Genomic DNA, 17,997 nt, shown 5'->3' with positions numbered 1-17,997 from the left:
AAACCTATCCAGAAACCCTAGTAGGCATGTCAGCTGGATGCTGGCCATATATATTTCTGACTATCACATTTCCCTCCAGGTGGCTGGGTCTTTGTAGGTGCATTGAGATTGCAATGTATCCAAAATTTGTAACCTGAAAAAAAATGTGTTCCCACTGCAATCCTGTAGCAACTTGCCTGAGAATCAGCTTCATTGAAATCAATGGGACCTACTTCTGAGTAGACTAAGCTCAAGCTGTTTGCCTTGTTGACAAATATTTGACTATCAACAAACTTCCTCAGATGTTCTGCCAGAAGAGGAACTTCCAAATTCACTTCAAATTTTGCTTCGGGCAAAATCTGGTGATTGCTTAGGGATGATCTATATCCGTACAAATGGGATTATAACAACCCTTCTGAGAAACGTCACTGGTTCCTATTCAGTTTTGCTTAAGGATCAACCAACACATTTGCTTGGGGAAGGGAAGTTTGCTTTAGGCAAGATTTTGATAGGCACCTGCTTCCTGAAGGATGCGGGGTGGTAGAAATATATTAGAAACCTGGCTGTCTAGTATTTATTTATTTTTTTAATGGCACAAGCTACCTAAGCTGATACTAAAGGCTGCTGCAGCATTTTATTAGTTTATAAGGCAGCCCTATTTCAGAAAGCGTTTAATGTTTGATGTGGTTCACCCCCTCTCCTGTATTTTGTTGGACGCCGCATAAAGTGACAAGGGTAACCCAGACAGATGGGTGGAGTATAATAAATTCATTATTCCTATTACTCTGCCTTTGCCCTGCGCTCTTTAGCGCCAAATCAGAACAAATAGAAAACCAGATTGCTGTTTGTTCCGATTCAGTACTGAACTGCAGGCTTTCCTGGGAGAAAGTAGCAGGGCAAATGGAAGTGAGCCCACACTTAACATGGACTGATTGTAACACTGGAGATGTCTGCCGTGATATCAGTTTCCAGATTCAAGTGCCAGCTTCGTGCCTAGGACTTATTAACAAACCAAGGCAGCAAATAATGCTTCTCCCACCAAACTTTTGGAGTGGGCTTCAACTTCAATGCTACAGAGTGGCAAAGACTTTCCTGTCACCTTGGGAACCTTGAATCCTGGTTCTTATCCAAGTTATGCTCTCCAAGTGCCATCTGTCATCTCAAAGGCAATGGAGTACATTTACAGTTGATAAAAGGCTGCTTAACAAAGCCGAAAAAGTATTCTTGCTCTGGGGTTGGGGGGGAGGGGAGCATTCAGAGCCTGGGCTGATGTACAATGCTATTTCAAGCTTAGTGAAGGAGCCAAGTCACTTTGTAAAGACCATCAGTTCTTCATCAGGTTTATAATCAGCTCCTTTGTACATAGAGGAAACTAAGAAATTGGCTCGGCTCTGCCTCTGCAGTTGGAGGCAGCCCTTCTTCTGAGTACCAGGCGCTGGAAACCACAGGAGGAGAGAGGGATCTTGTGCTTGGGTCCTGCTTGTGGGCTTCCTATTGAAGCATCTGTCTGGCCACTGAGAGACAAGGATGCACTTGAAAAGTTACAGATTTCCCCTGAAAGTCTGCATTCATATCTGGTTCTTTTAGATGCATCTCACTTTTCTTTCTTGTTGGAATTGTCTGCATTCGTGCGTTCAATATTTCACTTTTAAGAAATTCCCACCCCTCCTGGACTCCCTTCTCGTTGAATATTTCTGACCATGGGATCTCACCCAGTAGTTCCTTAAATCAGCCTACTTCAAGTCCAGAGTGCATGTCTGACTACACTCAGCTTTCCTTTGCCTCTGTATCATGAAAGCCAGGAGGCCATGATCCCTTCCTCCCATGTCTCCCAGTGCTTCCACTTCGTCAATCAGTTCCTCCCTGTTGGCAAGGCCTCTCCTCCTCCCAGAGGGGAGGGGTTGTGAGCGGGAGCAGCTTTCCACTGGGGCAGGGAGGTGTGCTCGGCTCCCTGCTCCTGATTGCTTCTGCTGCCCTGGCCAAGCCTTCCAGCTGACCAATGGGGCCAGCTGGTGGGTGGGGCTAGCCGTATTTAAACAGCCGCAGCAGCCCTCTGCTCCCAGCCTGTTCCTGCTTTCTTTGGGTCTCCCTCCCTCCCTCTTAGGTCAGCTTCTTTTGCGTATTGACCTTGCTATGGGCCGGTTGGTTGCCTTGGTTGCCCAAGGGGCCTGGTAAGACTTCTTTTTTTTTTAAAGAAATATTTATTAAGATTTTACAAAGACAAATATACAAAAACACATAATAATAAAAATTAAAATTAAAAAAAGTAAAACATACAGAAAAAACAAGAAAAATTAAAAACAATTGTTTTTCATAACTTAAAAGTCATTTGCTTGTTTCATTGACTTCCTCACACCTCCCCTTCTTGTATTCCCATTTAAATAATCAAATCAGCAAATCCTTACCCTCTTTCATTTATCTTATCTCTATAACTTAACATTTTATAACTCAGTATTTTCATCCATTATCAATTCATTTTTCCATATTCTTAAAGCATTACAGCTGGAAACCACTTAATTTCTATCCAACATCATTCTAACATTCATTAATTTTGCAATATTTCTGTAGATAGTCTTTAAATTTCTTCCAATCTTCTTCCACCAACTTCTTTTTATCCAGTTGGCAAATTGGCACCAGCCTCTTGGTTCTTTTGCCTACCTCGTAGCAATTCCTCACAACTTTCTGGTATTGGCAGTTATGCACTGGAATATGTGTGCTGTGTTGGAGGATTGGGTACGGGCCATCATCTACCCCTCCTCTTTTGGGTATTCTGTTAAAGGAATCCAGCAGTCGTGGATCCTGTCCGATGCCCTGCTGGTGGCCAGGGCCATGGCAGGACCCCCGTGACATCATGGGGGAGCTTCCAGTTGTATTTGCATCAACAAGCTCCTCCCATTGGTTGTTAACCCTGATATGACTCCCGTGGAGTCTTGTATTGCTGTTTCATCCAATGCCTAAGCCAATACTACTCACATGCTGTAACCAATAAAAGTTGTGGCCTAATTTTGCCCATTAACCTAAAATAATGTGTCTTTGTGTCTTATTATACTCCTTTGTGGGTGGCGGGCCCTCGACTCACAAGGGCCAGTTCTTCCAGCTTGTGGAAAATGAAATTGTCTCCAAGGCAATGGAGGCATTTGTTAGATCTTACATTTTTGTCAGAGTTTGAGTTGCAACAGATATTTTACTGACTATGGCATTTTGGATATTTGTGTAACAAATGTAATATAGGTACAGTCTTCATGCTCAATAAGAGCTCTGTGTATTTTCTATCCGTGGGTCTGTATTTGACTACAAAAATGTAAAGGGTGAGTAAGCCCTGAGAGATTCATAATACCAGAACTGCTGTGCCTCTGAAATGTGAGAGAAGCATTTTAAAATTAAGTACATTTTAATTTTGCAGTTTGGGAAAATTCTATTTCTGTTGGTGAAACACACTGCCCTTCAGGCAAGTGTTATGACAAGAAGCACACTGAAGAATTTTGTGCTATTGTTAAAGGAACACCCAGATGCCAACTCTGATTCTGTCTAATGATGCAGAGTAAAAGCTTTCAATTTGCAAACCACAGGCTGTTTCCAAGTATACTGCAGACACATGATTTAGAATGACAAAAGAACAGACCAACTCTAAAACTGAGTCTTGCAAAGTAAAATGTTAGCAAGATGCGAAGGAAGGAGGAATTGACTTGGAGCTGTAAAAAGCCAGAGGCAGCAGATAAAGAAAGATTGGCTCGGATTAGCAGGCATTATATTTCAGGCTACTGTTCTTATGTCTTCAGAATGGTTTACATGGAACGTCCAAACACCAATACAAATCCTTATTTCTGCAGTTTAAGAATGATACATCTCAACACAAATGTACCTGGTGTAGCTTTTTAAAGCAAAATGTAGAATAGAAACCATTAAGATGAAGAAGCTGGGAAAACGAAGGAAAGAAGCAGAAAGATTCAGAAAAGGGGCACCAAAATGAAAAGGAGAGAGAGAGGTGATGTGAGAGAAATTACACATGGCATGGAGAAGTGCGTAAGAGAAAAAATAATTATCCCTCTCTCCAACACTAGAACTCACAGACATCCAGAGAAGCTAAATGCTGGAAATTTCAGGACAGATAAAAGAATGTACTTCTTCATGCAGTGCTTAGTTAAGCCATGAACTCCATCCCACAGGGTGAGAGCCACCAACTTGGATGGCTTTAAAAGAGGATTAGACAAGTTCATGAAGGATAAGACTGTAAATGGCTGCTAGCCAAGATGGACATAGGAAGAGCCTGGTGGATCAGGCCAGTGGCCCATCATTATCCAGTTCTTGCAGTGGCCAAGCAAGAGAGCACTCTCCCCTCCTTGCATGTTGTGAGTGTCACAACCATTCCCAGAGGTGCAGGGAATGTTGTTTCAGCAATGCACTGCAGTGTAACCATGGCTTATGTGCTGACTGAGATCTGCGGTATGAACAACATCAGCATGATGCCCTGGAACCTGGATATTGTTCAGGAATCACATGCCGAGGTAAAGGTTAAATGGAAACCTCGAAAGATTTCACCAATGGTGTCTCCAAAAAAATTTACACATCACTTGGGAAGGCAGGCAAACTAATGCCAGTGTATTGGAAGAAGCAAAGTTCACCCGTGTCGAAGAAGTGATTCTTCAACATCAACTTCGTTGGACTGGTCATGTTGTGTGGATGCCTGATTACTGTCTTCCAAAGCAACTACTCTATTCTGAACTTAAAAATGAAAAGCATAATGCTGGTGGTCAACAAAAGAGGTTTAAAGACTGTCTCAAGGCAAATATATATATTAAAAATGTAGTATAAACACCAACAATTGGGAAACACTTGCCTGCAAGCACTCCAATTGGAGAGCAGCCTTTACCAAGGTGCCATGGGCTTTGAAGGCACTCAAACTCAGGACGCAAGGGAGAAACGTGTTAAGAGGAAGGCACACTTGGCAAATCCACACCATGATCAACTCCTGCCCGGAAACCTATGACTCCACCATGGGAAGACGTGTGGTTCCAGAATTGGCCTCCACAATCACTTTTAAAACTGTGTTTATGGAAGACAATCTTACTCGGCTACGAGAGATTGCCAAAGAAGAAGAAGAAATGGAATGCCTGTATGCATCATTCAAAAGGGACCAAACAACTGGAAGCAACCTCACTACCAACAAATGGTCAGTATAAAGGAATAGTCTCAGGAATTCAGCATTTAATCTTAAAAGTACCATATAATATTATTTATAGGAATCTGTAGGTGGGAAGGAAGGAGCAGAGTTTGCCTGACAGGAGAATAAATGAGGAACGGCCAGCTGGAAATAAATAAATAAATCTAGGACACCACAGCAGAAACAAAGAGGGACATTGTTCAGACCTAATGGAGAGGAGTATTTCTCTGAGGCACACTTAAAGACTTAAGGTGAGAAAACTCTAGAGTATTTCATTACTCAGGCACATGAGTGATTGGAAGTATATTGTAAAAGGCAATTCATCCTGTACTACCCCCTTGTGGCCTATAATTTAACGCACACACACCCAGACAGCCTGTTTAGCATAGAAACTCATGAAACAGAATCTAAAAGCAGATTTCTCCACTGAGGATCAGATAAACTCCTCAGCGAGCTGGACTACAGATATAGAGGTGTGTCTGCAATTCCTGTTGTGGCTTTCTTTCTTCTGAACATTCACAAAGATCTCTACAATTTATTTATAGACTGCCACATATCTATTATGTAGTATCTCACAACAAGAAAGTCTTCCAGCTATTTCAACACTTCCTTTACTGCACTGCAAAAACAAACAAATAAACAAAATGAAAATCTGAAGCAGCTCAAGAGTAAAAGAAGAGAAGTCATCTTTCAATCTTGCTGACTGTTTCACATCCTGGATTGATTTTTTTATTCCCCTAATGGGGCAAATTCTTAAATAATGCATACAGACAGATTAAGGATGAGGAAGGCCCAGGGGTGTATTATTTTTTTTGGGGGGGGGAACAAACCTGTGGTATGATTAGGATTGCCTTTCTCCTCACAGAAGCTTTAAGATGTACATTCTGGAGGTCCGTTCTTAACCTGAAACTGTTCCTAACCTGAGGTACCACTTTAGCTAATGGGGTTTCCCGCTGCTGCCGCGCCGCCACTGCACAATTTCTGTTCTCATCCTGAAGCAAAGTTCTTAACCAGAGGTACTACTTCTGGGTTAGCGGAGTCTGTAACCTGAAGCATCTGTAACCCGAGGTACCACTGTATTTCATTTCACTTTTAATTTGAATACCGCCTTTCTATATTATTATAAGCAAGGCGGCTTACAAGCTGAAGAAACGACAAAGATCACACACCTTTCAACAATCTGATCCAATATGAAAAAGTCACAATCAAAACGTAACTTTGAAATGAACAGCTTATGTCAAATAAAGTAGTATTCAATAATCCATTTGAATACAATAGTATGAGAGGCACAGATTTCTCCACCGTGGTGTGTCCACATAGAGAAAACTACACCTGTTGAATTATATCCTACTAGGTAGGCATCAGGGATGTGGGTAGTGCAGTGGCCTAAACCACTGAGCCTTGGGCTTGCCACTCAGAAGGTTGGAGGCTTAAATCCCCATGACGGGGTGAGCTCCCATAGCTCGGTCCCTGCTCCTGCCAACCTAGCAGTTCGAAAGCACATCAAAGTGCAAGTAGATAAATAGGTACCGCTCCGGCGGGAAGGTAAACAGCATTTCCGTGCACTGCTCTGGTTTCGCCAGAAGCAGCTTAGTCATGCTGGCCACATGGCCTGGAAAAACTGTCTGCGGACGAATGCCAGCTCCCTCGGCCAGTAAAGCAAGATGAGTGCCACAACCCCAAAGTTGTTTGCGACTGGACTTAACTGTCAGGGGTCCCTTTACCTTTTAGGTAGGCATTAAAGGCACAGAGTCTTAATGGCGGGGGGATATCTTGGTTTAGAAGGTAAATGTAAAGGGAGGGCCTGTTTTATTTTCATTTTTTGTACACCAACTAACAAAGTTCAGCACACAAATACTGATAATATCCCTTGGTATGATGTCTCTCCCCTTCCGTGCATGAGAGGCTTCCTTCTCAAATCATAAAACCCAGCACAACATTTGAGGATTTCTTAGTCTCTAACCAGTTGCAGAATTCCAACATTCCAATTTAAAACTGGCTGATGCGAAAGACAACAGCAACCAGTTAGATGCCTTGGGAAGGTCACTAACGGGTCATGATGGAGGGTCCCTCTAGACTAGAGATTGGTGGGTTTTTGTGAGTATATTCTATAAGGTGTCAGAGATGCAACAAAAAACATTAGTTATGGATTTCTAAAGAACATCCCCCTGCTTATTTAACTTATATGCAGAATTCATCATGCGAAAGGCTGAGCTGGATGAATCCCAAGCCGGAATTAAGATCGCTGGAAGAAATGTCAACAACCCCAGATATGCAGATGACACAACCTTGATGGCAGAAAGTGAGGAGGAATTAAAGAACCTTTTAATGAGGGTGAAAGAGGAGAGCACAAAATATGGTCTGAAGCTCAACATCAAAAAAACAAAGATCATGGCCACTGGTCCCATCACCTCCTGGCAAATAGAAGGGGAAGAAATGGAGGCAGTAAGAGATTTTACTTTCTTGGGCTCCATGATCACTGCAGATGGTGACAGCAGTCACGAAATTAAAAGACGCCTGTTCCTTGGGAGAAAGGCGATGGCAAGCCTAGACAGGATCATTAAAAGCAGAGACATCACCTTACCAACAAAGGTCCGTGTAGTTAAAGCCATGGTTTTCCCAGTAGTGATGTATGGAAGTGAGAGCTGGACCATAAAGAAGGCTGATGGCCGAAGAATTGATGCTTTTGAATTATGGTGCTGGAGGAGACACTTGAGAGTCCCATGGACTGCAAGAAGATCAAACGTATCCATTCTTAAGGAAATCAGCCCTGAGTGCTCACTGGAAGGACAGATCCTGAAGCTGAGGCTCCAATACTTTGGCCACCTCATGAGAAGAGAAGACTCCCTGGAAAAGACCCTGATGTTGGGAAAGATGGAGGGCACAAGGAGAAGGGGACGACAGAGGACGAGATGGTTTGGCAGTGTTCTCGAAGCTACAAACATGAGTCTGACCAAACTGCGGGAGGCAGTGGAAGACAGGAGTGCCTGGCGTGCTCTGGTCCATGGGGTCACGAAGAGTCTGACACAACTAAACGACTAAACAACAAAAGAACATCATCTTCCTTCACTAGTTCTGAGGTATCGAAAGTGACAGGATTTCAGCAGGAAACTATGGGACATGCACAGGTTGGAAACAAAGCAGTATAGCCTCAAACTTTTGCAGGTGTAGGCAGTATTGAAAGCAGGATGTTGTAGAACCACCCCGGGCACAAATAATCAGGAATGAATAATAAGAAAAATATCTAGTGGGGTGCTAATTGTGGTGCCCCTATTGTTTATCATATACACCACAATCAGAGATACATTGACTTTAAAACATGGACAGTAAATTGCATTTGTTATCTGTTGACAGACTTAGTTTCCATAAACTTGCCTAATCCATTAAAAGAAAGAAAGAAAGAAAGAAAGAGATTGAAAGAGAGAGAGAGACAGACAAATAATCATTCCCAAGGCCAGTGAGTTGAGGCACATTTTTATATTTTTAAATCCTGTACAATTGCAAATGTACTGATAGTGACATAAGCATCAAACCTTAATAAAGTGCTCAAGATGGAAATATTTTTATACAGCCAAGCAGGAAGATCATGCTTTTGAAAATAGCTTTCATCTAAATGCATTTCTTAGCATTTCTCCCTTGCTCTCCCTTTGAAGAAAGCTAATAGCTTACACACTCTTGATTATCAACTCGGTGCATTTAAAGGCAACAGCAAATGCTCTCACCTTTGCCCCTGTTCTCTGAATAGAATGGAAGGCCAGCCTTGTTCACTGTCTGTATGCAATTTCTGTTCCTTCTTAGTGGAGAAATATCTATCCCCTCTTTTAACAGGCATCCTGTTACCACTTCCCTGTAGCAGAAAAGCCAATCTCTTGACTCCCCTGCAAGCCAGGCAGATCCATCAGCTCACTTGCTAACTACAGTGGTCCCTTGGTTCTCAAACTTAATCCATTCCAGAAGTCCGTTCCAAAACCAAAGCGTTCCAAAACCAAGGCTCACTTTCCCATAGAAAGTAATGCAAAATGGATTAATCTGTTCCAGACTTTTAAAAACTACCCCTAAAACAGCAATTGAACATGAATTTTACTATCTAACGAAACCATTGATCCATAAAATGAAAGCAATAAACAATGTACTGCAGTCACACAATCAATCAATCAGTAGCTGAACTGGATTCCACACAGTCAGAAAAACAAAAGAAAAAAGCCGCAAAAACAAAAACGCAAAATAAATAGCAAAAACAGACAGACCTCAGCGTAACACTCAAAACGGAAGTGTGGCACTCAATACGGAAGCTTAACACTCAAAGCGGAGCACTTTCGCCTTCCAAAAAAAGTTTGCAAACCGGAATGCTTACTTCAGGCTTTGCAGTGTTTGAGTTCCAAGTTGTTTGAGTACCAAGGCGTCTGAGAACCAAGGTACCACTGTATACTTATTTGGTACATTTGCTCTAAGCCCTCACTCAGGAACGCACAGCCAACAGCCTATGAGATATCGCTCTTGTGAGTCTGATGCTGCAACAAAACAACATCATCTTTTCGAGGTGAATCACCAACTTCAATCTTGAACCTTTTCAAATTGTTTTTAGGAGACTCTCGTGGTCATACTCTAGCAGCTAAAAATCAAAGGTGATCATATTTTTAGTTCCTCAGAATTACTTAATTAAAATGGAAATCTTAAACATCATCCACAAATATTTTGCATACCTGGCCTTCCACTATCCATTTGGAGATGGATGTTTTTCCATCGTACCCAGGGCGGAACTGAAGGGTGGCAGAGCGGGGGCTGATGTTGGAAATGACCAAATTGGATGGTGCACCAGGAAGCTCTATATATGGCAACACACCAAACAGAAAAAGAGGGAGAAAAAGAAGACAGTCAGGGGATAAATACACAGCTCAACATTTCAACAGCTTGAACAGCTGCAATAAATAACAACAACAACAACAACAACAACAACAACAACAACAACAACAACAACAACAACAACAATTTTATTATTTATGCCCCACCCATCTGGCTATTATTTTCCAGTGGCAGATATGAACATCAGAAGTGATCTACTGGATTGCAAAAGAGCCGACCTGGTCCAACATCCTGTTTCTCTCTCTGGCCTCCAAAGGAACAACAAAGAGGATATGAAGGCGAAATTCCTTCCCCCATTGTCACTCTCCAAGAATTGATAGTAACAGGTCTATTGACTCTGAACCAGGACATTTTTGAAGATGACCCATTCTCTGCTATGGGTATCAAAAGAATCTTTATATCTTATAGAGCTCTATGTGCATTCAAAGCTTGGATAATACCTCAAAGCAAGTGACTCCTTGGTAGAAATGGGATTGCCAGTGAAACAAAATAATAATGATAAATGCATAATGATGCAATTCTGGTCATTATATGTGGATAGCAAGGCACTAAAAGTGGTTTGAGTGCCTCCTCATCTCACCTGCCACTCAACTCCCCTCATGGGCTATCATCCCTGAGAAGTAGGAGAGGGTAAGAGTATTTCAGCTCAGACTATTTTCTTCTCCTCAGCCCTGGCAGCTTGCTAGAGTCCAGATTCTAAGCCTCTGCTTCCCATCTTGTGCAAGGCATTCATAAAGGTGTAGATGCAATGGCACAGAGTTAAGGGCACTACATTAATGCAGGGACTCGATTCCTTTAACTACTCATTTCACCATTAGCCTTGAAAAGGCCCCAGTATAACCTCCCACCCACATCTTTCCTGAATCACGTTATATGACAACCATGCACCAGACCATTGCAAATATGAAAGATATACCAATGTAAATATATCTCCTACATTTCCATTTTTCACTTTACTTCTGTAAGTAGCCCTTGTGATCCTTTGGCATTCAAAAAAAATAGAAGAAGAATTAATTATACCCATCACACAACAATATTTCTGGGGCTGTTCCGATTTCTGTTTTTACCAACCTGGAGGAACACCAGACGAAATGGTTGATGAAGTGACCATGCCGGTCCCCTTTGACGTCTCTGCCGCTACCTCTATCGTGTAAGTGGTGAGAGATGACAAGCCTGTAATTTTGTACTCAAGGGTTGTGTTAGCAAGAGTGCGAGCAAGACGCGATTCATTCCTGCTGTACACCTCCCAGGAGATTTGGTAGCCTGGAAAGGGAAGGGGAAAAAAGGACAAAGAAATCAAGCAGCTGTTATCAGAGGCGTCTTCCACGCCTGTTCCCTGTGCAGTCTTAAAAATCTGTTCAAAGAACAGCTCAGTGACTTGGCCAAGGAGCCTCCAGTGTGTTGATACTCTCCTTAAACAGAAAAGCACTTTTCTATGTAGCAATGTTTGCTCATTAAGCTGGTGTCAACTGCAACAAAGCAAAGGTTGCTGCCCCCCTAGGCTGAAGGAGCTTCACCTGCCCATTCTGCTGCCCATGGGGTTTCAGAGAGTGACATGCCGACAGAGCCCTCAGCTGTGTTTGCAACCCAAGGGCGACTCAGTGGCAGCTCAGTTTTTGCTTCTTCAACATCCACCTCAAGCATCAGGAAATTTTATTTCTGGATCATTTTATTTCTCTGCTCCTCCCACAAGTAGCTATTCCCACATGTGTAACCAACAGGTTCACATGTGCTTGTCCCCAACATCCAGGTTTGAGGGTTATTTCCTGCAGCACCTAACCAGATTATAAGTATAGTACAGGTATAAACAAATGTCAGGGACACACACCCCTCCTTCTCTGTCCCCGGCTTATGGTGGCATCTTCAGTTGCTGGCAGGAGGGGGTTCACAAACACTTCCTTTTGTGCTATGTTTCTTGGCACAAGTCTATGCTTAAAGCTCCGTGTCCGAGTGCTTGTTTTGTTTTGTTCTTTGATCTCGGTGCTTTTCCCAGAAACTTGTGTTTTACCGAACAAAAGACAATCAGTTTTTCTGCGGATTGCCATTTGCTCCAATTCAGCAGTAAAACATAGGTTTTCTTAGGGAAAGCACTGGGATGAAAAAAATCCCAGATGCTCAGATACTGAGCTTTAAAGCCCAGACCTTTACAGTGGAACCTGGGTTCTCGAACATCTCCATTGACAAATGATTTGGAACCTGAACGCCAAAAACCCAGAAGTAATTGCTTCTGTTTTTGAAAGCGCTTCGGAAGTCGAAAGGATTCCGCTGCGTCTTTTTCCTTTTTTTCAATGGATTTTGCTGACCACCCATTTATCTTCGGTTTTTGAATGTTTTGGAAGTCGAATAGTCTTCTGCAATGGATTATGTTTGAAAACCAAGGTTCCACTGTAACTGGAAAGCACTGCATGAAAGGAAGTCCAGATGAGCCCAGGGCCAGGTTGCATGTTTTGACAGAGCAGCATAAATCTTATACAGTGGTACCTCTGGTTATGTACTTAATTTGTTCCAGAGGTCCGTTCTTAACCTGAAACTGTTCTTAACCTGAAGCACCACTTTAGCTAATGGGGCCTCCTGCTACTGCCGCGCTGCTGCTGCACGATTTCTGTTCTCATCCTGAAGCAAAGTTCTTAACCCGAGGTACTATTTCTGGGTTAGCGGAGTCTGTAGCCTGAAGTGGCCGTAACCTGAAGCATATGTAACCCGAGGTACCACTGTACTGTGTCAGACCATTGACCCATCTAGTTCAGTATTGTCTGCAATGAGAGGCAGCAGCTCTCCAGGATTTCAGGCAGGATTCTCTCCCAGCCTTACCTGGAGAGGCCAGCAGGGACTGAGCCTGGGGCCTTCTGCATGCATAGCAGATGTTCTCCCACTTTGTATTAAGCAAGCCACTATTGCCCTTATTAACTGCAAACCAGCCAACCAACAAATACATCTCTCTTTCCTTTCCTGCCTTTTTATTTATTTGTATTTTGAGAATTTCGAGGAAAGAAGCTGTTTACTCATCTAGATTCTCTATACTTTCAGGGAGTCCATCCACCACTAGATCTGGTTTGTAGAAGCTTGTAAGAGTTTGAGATCATCGCTTAATGGTGGTGACATTATTGGTACATATATTTTTTAAAACAGTTCAACAAACCAAAGGAAAAACATCTGTGCGTCTTTACACAAGTAATGTCTTGTACTAGGCAAAAGCTACTGTCACCAATGAGACCTTATGGAAAACCTTACAAATGAGATGCTAACCAGAAGAACATGCTGAGAATTTTAAAACAATATGTGTGGGGGGGGGATCTCCACAGCTGCCCTTGCATATACTTTTTTAAGCAGGGTGGATCATTATCTTGCCTTTTTAAACCTTGTACAGGAAAGCCATTGTCCTTATCTGTGCAGCACCTGACCCTCCAACCTCACTTTTCTATTGTAGACTTGCTTGTTAAGCCATTCACTCCTTTCCTCTTTCATTTCTGCCTGCCTTCGGTGAACTTTCCAGACTGTCTATAACCCAATTTTCTCAATTTTGCTTCTGATTTTGCTTGTTCTCCTCTCTCCCTCCTCTGAACCCCTGGTGACAACTTTATTAACTCTGGAGCACATTTGTGAACCTTTCTTGTGACAGCTGAGAGAGAGCTGGTTGGAAAAGTTTGCTTGATTGCAACTTCCCTGGTGATTAGGATCAGGGCAGGAAGGTACAGGACACTCCTGAAGGGATGTGAATAGGATGTGATTCAAGCTCACTAGCGTAAGAGAGGACAGCTCTCCAGCAACTAGCTTGGTCATGAAACAACCACATTGGCCCTTCCAGACTTGCTGAATGACAAACTTGGATGGGATAGTATTTTCAAGGATAAATAATGATGATTTTGACGTGATACACCATCATCTACTATCTTTTATCTGAAAACGGTCTCAGAGGTAGAGACATAAAATATATAAAGGAATAACTCAAGTGATGTCTAATAGTAAAAGTGTCTTTCAGGAAGGTCAAAAAGATTGCTGCATGTTTACCAACGCAAATCTATGGAATAAAAGGATGTCTTATCTGTTTTGCATCACATAATTGCTGGATTTCGTATGGCACACTCAATTTTTCCATGAGCCTCTACTGCCACGTGACCACAAAATCTATGTGAGGGCAAGATATTTTGTTTTGCACTCTTATCCTTTGAAGAAAGTTATCTTCAAAGGCATCGCTTGCCCATCTGATGAGCTCTGCAGCAGTTGAAGCGCCAAAGCTTTATCCTGTCACCCTGCCACAATGAACTGGCCCTGAGCAGGCAGAAAACCCCACCACCAACACACCAAATGTTCTACTTCTGAAAAGGAGTCCAGCCAAACCAGATAAAAACAAAACACATGGAGCCCAACCTTGCGAGAAGGAACTGAACTTGCAGAAGAAACTATGAAGTCCAAAGGAAGAGGCAGATGGAAGGAAGTTCCTTCCATCTGCCTCTTCGACTTTTTCTAACTTTTAAAAGGCAGAAACTGCGCAAGATGAGTAGCATCCTAGAAGAACTGAAGAGGCAGAGGCAATTGGGTTTTATCTGACTCCAGTTTCAGGCAGGAGAAGAAGCATTCCTTGTTCTCTGGCATTAGCCCCTTCTCCATAAGCTGCAGCCTAACTGAAACTAATGACCAGAAGAGTTTCAGAAATAATTTTCTGTTGATCTGGAGTAAATTCTGTATGAGAGAGCAGTACATCCAATCACAAACTGTCCGTCTGCATCCAGGCCCTCATAAATCAGAGTTTGCTGAGGGAGAGAGGAAGATACTGAAATTTACAATGAGAGCAACGGGCAATTTACCAAAGCTGGCTTGCTCCCTCCTAATGCCCTCTGCGCTTTCCTCTCATTCCGCACACTAGAATTAAAAACCAAGTCACAGCAAATGACATCCATGCACTGAAGTGATGAAGTGGGAGCCTCCTAAGCACTCTTAGGTTTCTAAGCAGCATTGGATAAGCCACTGAACCATTCAAGGGAAATGAATGATTTCGCCACCTCCCATCTCCCTGCCTTAAATGCAATGTTCACCGTAACAGGGGAACTTTTTCTTCCTTATAAACCTTGCCTGACATGTCTCTAGGCCTACATTTCCTCATAAATAAAAGGGATCTTCACTTTCCTCCCCCTTTCCTAAAATAATTTGATTCAGGTATAGAACGAACTGTCACCTTACTAAGCCAGCTTCAAAGCTTCCATAGGACCTGCTTGCATCCCCGTTGGCTAGGGCCATCTTGTTTCATCTTGTGCTCTGCTTTTTGTTTTCTAGCAACCACATGGACTAGCCCTGATTTTCTCTAGGAGGAAATGTTTCATAACACATCCACAATGACATGGCGCAGAATCCATGATGAAATCATTACTGGTTTGTTACATATACTTTTGACACTAAAACCCACAAATAACCACATTTAACAGTCTAAAACACAACCAAAAATGCAACATTTACTAAGTCTACATGGCAGAGGGGAATGAAAAAAGCAATCCACCAATCAGCATTTCACCTCACCCCTCTCAAAAGTTTGGGCAAAGAGATGGGTCTTTAATTGTCATCAAATTCTCAATCAAGTTTGGGCATAACACACCTCTGAGAGGAGGTCATACCATAAGTAGGTTGGTGCATGAGCTCAGCACATGGGTATGATTTCATTGCCTAGTTGCCACATTTTGGGTTGAAAGCTTCCAGCAATTGTTGAGATCGCTTTCAAGCAGGTAGGCAGGCAAGCAGATTTTATTGTTTTTTGTGACCATATAACTTCCATAGAAGGAAGTATCCAAGTCAAAAAACACCAAAACACATTTTTAAAAACAACAACATTAAAATACATTTTGGCCTGGCCTGGCAGCCCTGTGGTCAATATCGTCTTCACCTTAGTTTTCAAAGGCCTGTCTGAACAGGAAGGTCTTAGCCTGCCAGAGGAAGGATAACAAGGAGGGCACAAGGCTGGCCTCTCTTGGGAGAGAATTCCACAGTATGAGGGTAGCCACAGAAAAGGCCCTGCCTCTCTTGAGCCACCACCAACTGGGCCTCTAATGTTGCTAGGACTGGGAGAAGGTGCTCATTCAAGGATCTTAACAGCCAGGCAGGTCCATATGGGAGAGACGATCTTTCAGGTAGTGGGGTCCAAGGCATACACATAGACCCAATTAAATCACATGCATGTGAGAAATACGCGCAGCACAGAAGGTTATTAAAACTCTTTAAAGCTTTTTGTCCAAGACCCACGCTGTCTCTGCCTAAATATGTGGGATCCGCTGCTGTGTGGATTACCAATAATGAAGCAATGGGTGTCTTTGCATTCCAAAGGTCACAAGTTTCATGTGCATAAATAGCAAAGAAGCATGGCCCAGTGAAACCTCTGCCACTGACAGCAAAAGAAAACACATTCTTTTGGAGCACATCATACATGAAATACATAAATGGAATTTTGGTCAACAGGGAACTAACATTTTCCAGACCCAAGGGCCAATATGAAGATTAAGATTTTAATGGATTTTGATGTCCTTGTTATAAATTCAACCCTAAAAAGTCTTGACAACTGGAAACAGTGGCTCTCCAACCTCGTTGAGTTGCAGAGAAACAGAAACTACCATGTGCATGTCATAGGGGTGGAGAGGCATGAGATTTTACAAGCTCAAATAGATGTGGGGAGCTAAATTGCCCCACAGACAACTTTTTTAGAGGCCATGACTGTGAGCTAGTTGTAACTGCCGAATGAACTCTCAATACACACCTTTGCTGACTCTTCAAGCTTTAAATAGTAGTAGCGGCAAGCTTGAATTCTCCGCCAGAAGCTCTCGATAAAAGCTGGCCATATTGATCACTGTAGTGCAATGAGTTTCTTTCTTTTTCTCCTATTCCCCTCCCCATCTTTTCGTAAGTGGCTGCTTGCTGATACTTGCCTGTAATGATGCCATTTTTCTCTACAGGTTCTTGCCAGCTGACCTTGAGCGAAGTGTCCAGAATCTCGGTGAAACTCAGGTGCCCCACAGCTCCTGGCTCTGGCAATCAGAAAAAGAAATCTGTTATAACAGGAGAGGCTCTGTTCACTTCAGATCTGATTTAGCCAAAGAGAGAAAACAGGCACCTAGGCCAGGACTACTACCTGCAGAGAGTGCTGTCAGAGCAATCAATGTGCTAAGGGCCATTCTAATTATCATCTGCATGAAAGATTTTACCCCATCCTCTTTTCACAGAGCTAAGGAGAGTGGCAGGAAGAGATTTAGTCACACTGATTCAAAGTCTCTTCTCTTCATTGAATATAATCAGATCAGGCTGAATCCTGAAAAACAGCCTCATGTGCTGTTGCCCCTTGTGGAAGCAAACCATCTTGTTGGAGGGTGTGTGTGTGTGGTGTTGGGCTCACATCGCCACATGTGGCAGACCTGTGAAAAGGTGGCCACATTCTGAGAGGAACTGTTGAAAGAAATTAGAGGCATGACTGCACAAAATATAATCAAAGGGCATAGTCGCCTTTACTTAATCATTACCTAGTGGTCAATATGAATCTGCATTTTAAACATCTTATTGGCCAGCTTTTATTAGCAGCCAAGGCAGTAATAGCTAGATATTGGAATTTTTAGAGGCTGTGCATTGACCACATGGTCTAAAGAAGTCTGGCAATTAACATGGATAGAAAAAAAAACCTGACTACTAAGCTAAAAACAGAAAGGGGAACAAAATGAAAAGACCACATTTTTCGTGGCTTGTTATACTTTTATTATGTACAGCACAAAAGAAGAGGGCATAGGACAGACTTTCTTTGGTTGCTGTGCTTGCACAGAACTGGAACTGCCACACAACTGGAATACAACAACTTAAGGGACATAAGTGTGAATGTAACAAGCTCTGATGTAATTCAGTCCCATGCCTTTGGACAGGGTGGGTTTTGTTGTTTTGTAAGAAAATAAATTTCGTGTCATATTTCTTACTGGGTTGTTATTTCACCTTCATAACAAAGTCTTTAAAATAATAAAATAAAGAAAGCCAAC

The 17,997-nt window shown here is 42.5% G+C and overlaps 1 protein-coding gene and 1 long non-coding RNA gene across 9 annotated transcripts in view; one reads left to right on the top strand and one right to left on the bottom strand.

The window, feature by feature from the left end:
- Window positions 1-17,997, bottom strand: part of SDK1 (sidekick cell adhesion molecule 1) — a 575,941-nt gene that overhangs the window by 124,702 nt on the left and 433,242 nt on the right. For all 8 annotated transcript variants that reach the window (XM_083585530.1, XM_083585534.1, XM_083585535.1 and 5 more), the window contains 3 exons: window positions 16,909-17,007; window positions 11,075-11,266; window positions 9,844-9,965 (listed from right to left, as the gene is read on the bottom strand). In XM_083585530.1, coding sequence (XP_083441656.1) covers window positions 9,844-9,965; window positions 11,075-11,266; window positions 16,909-17,007 — 413 coding nt within the window. The remainder of the gene's footprint in view (window positions 1-9,843; window positions 9,966-11,074; window positions 11,267-16,908; window positions 17,008-17,997) is intronic.
- On the top strand, window positions 2,026-17,934 carry LOC310749294. Its single transcript, XR_014541535.1, has 3 exons — window positions 2,026-2,150; window positions 15,275-15,370; window positions 16,936-17,934. It is a non-coding gene; the product is annotated as an uncharacterized lncRNA (long non-coding RNA).

The sequence above is a fragment of the Podarcis filfolensis genome, assembly GCF_964270895.1.
Source record: "Podarcis filfolensis genome assembly, chromosome: 14".
NCBI lineage: Eukaryota > Metazoa > Chordata > Lepidosauria > Squamata > Lacertidae > Podarcis > Podarcis filfolensis.
The sequence above is the reverse complement of the archived record's forward strand: the minus strand, read 5'-3'. Positions and strand labels throughout refer to the sequence as shown.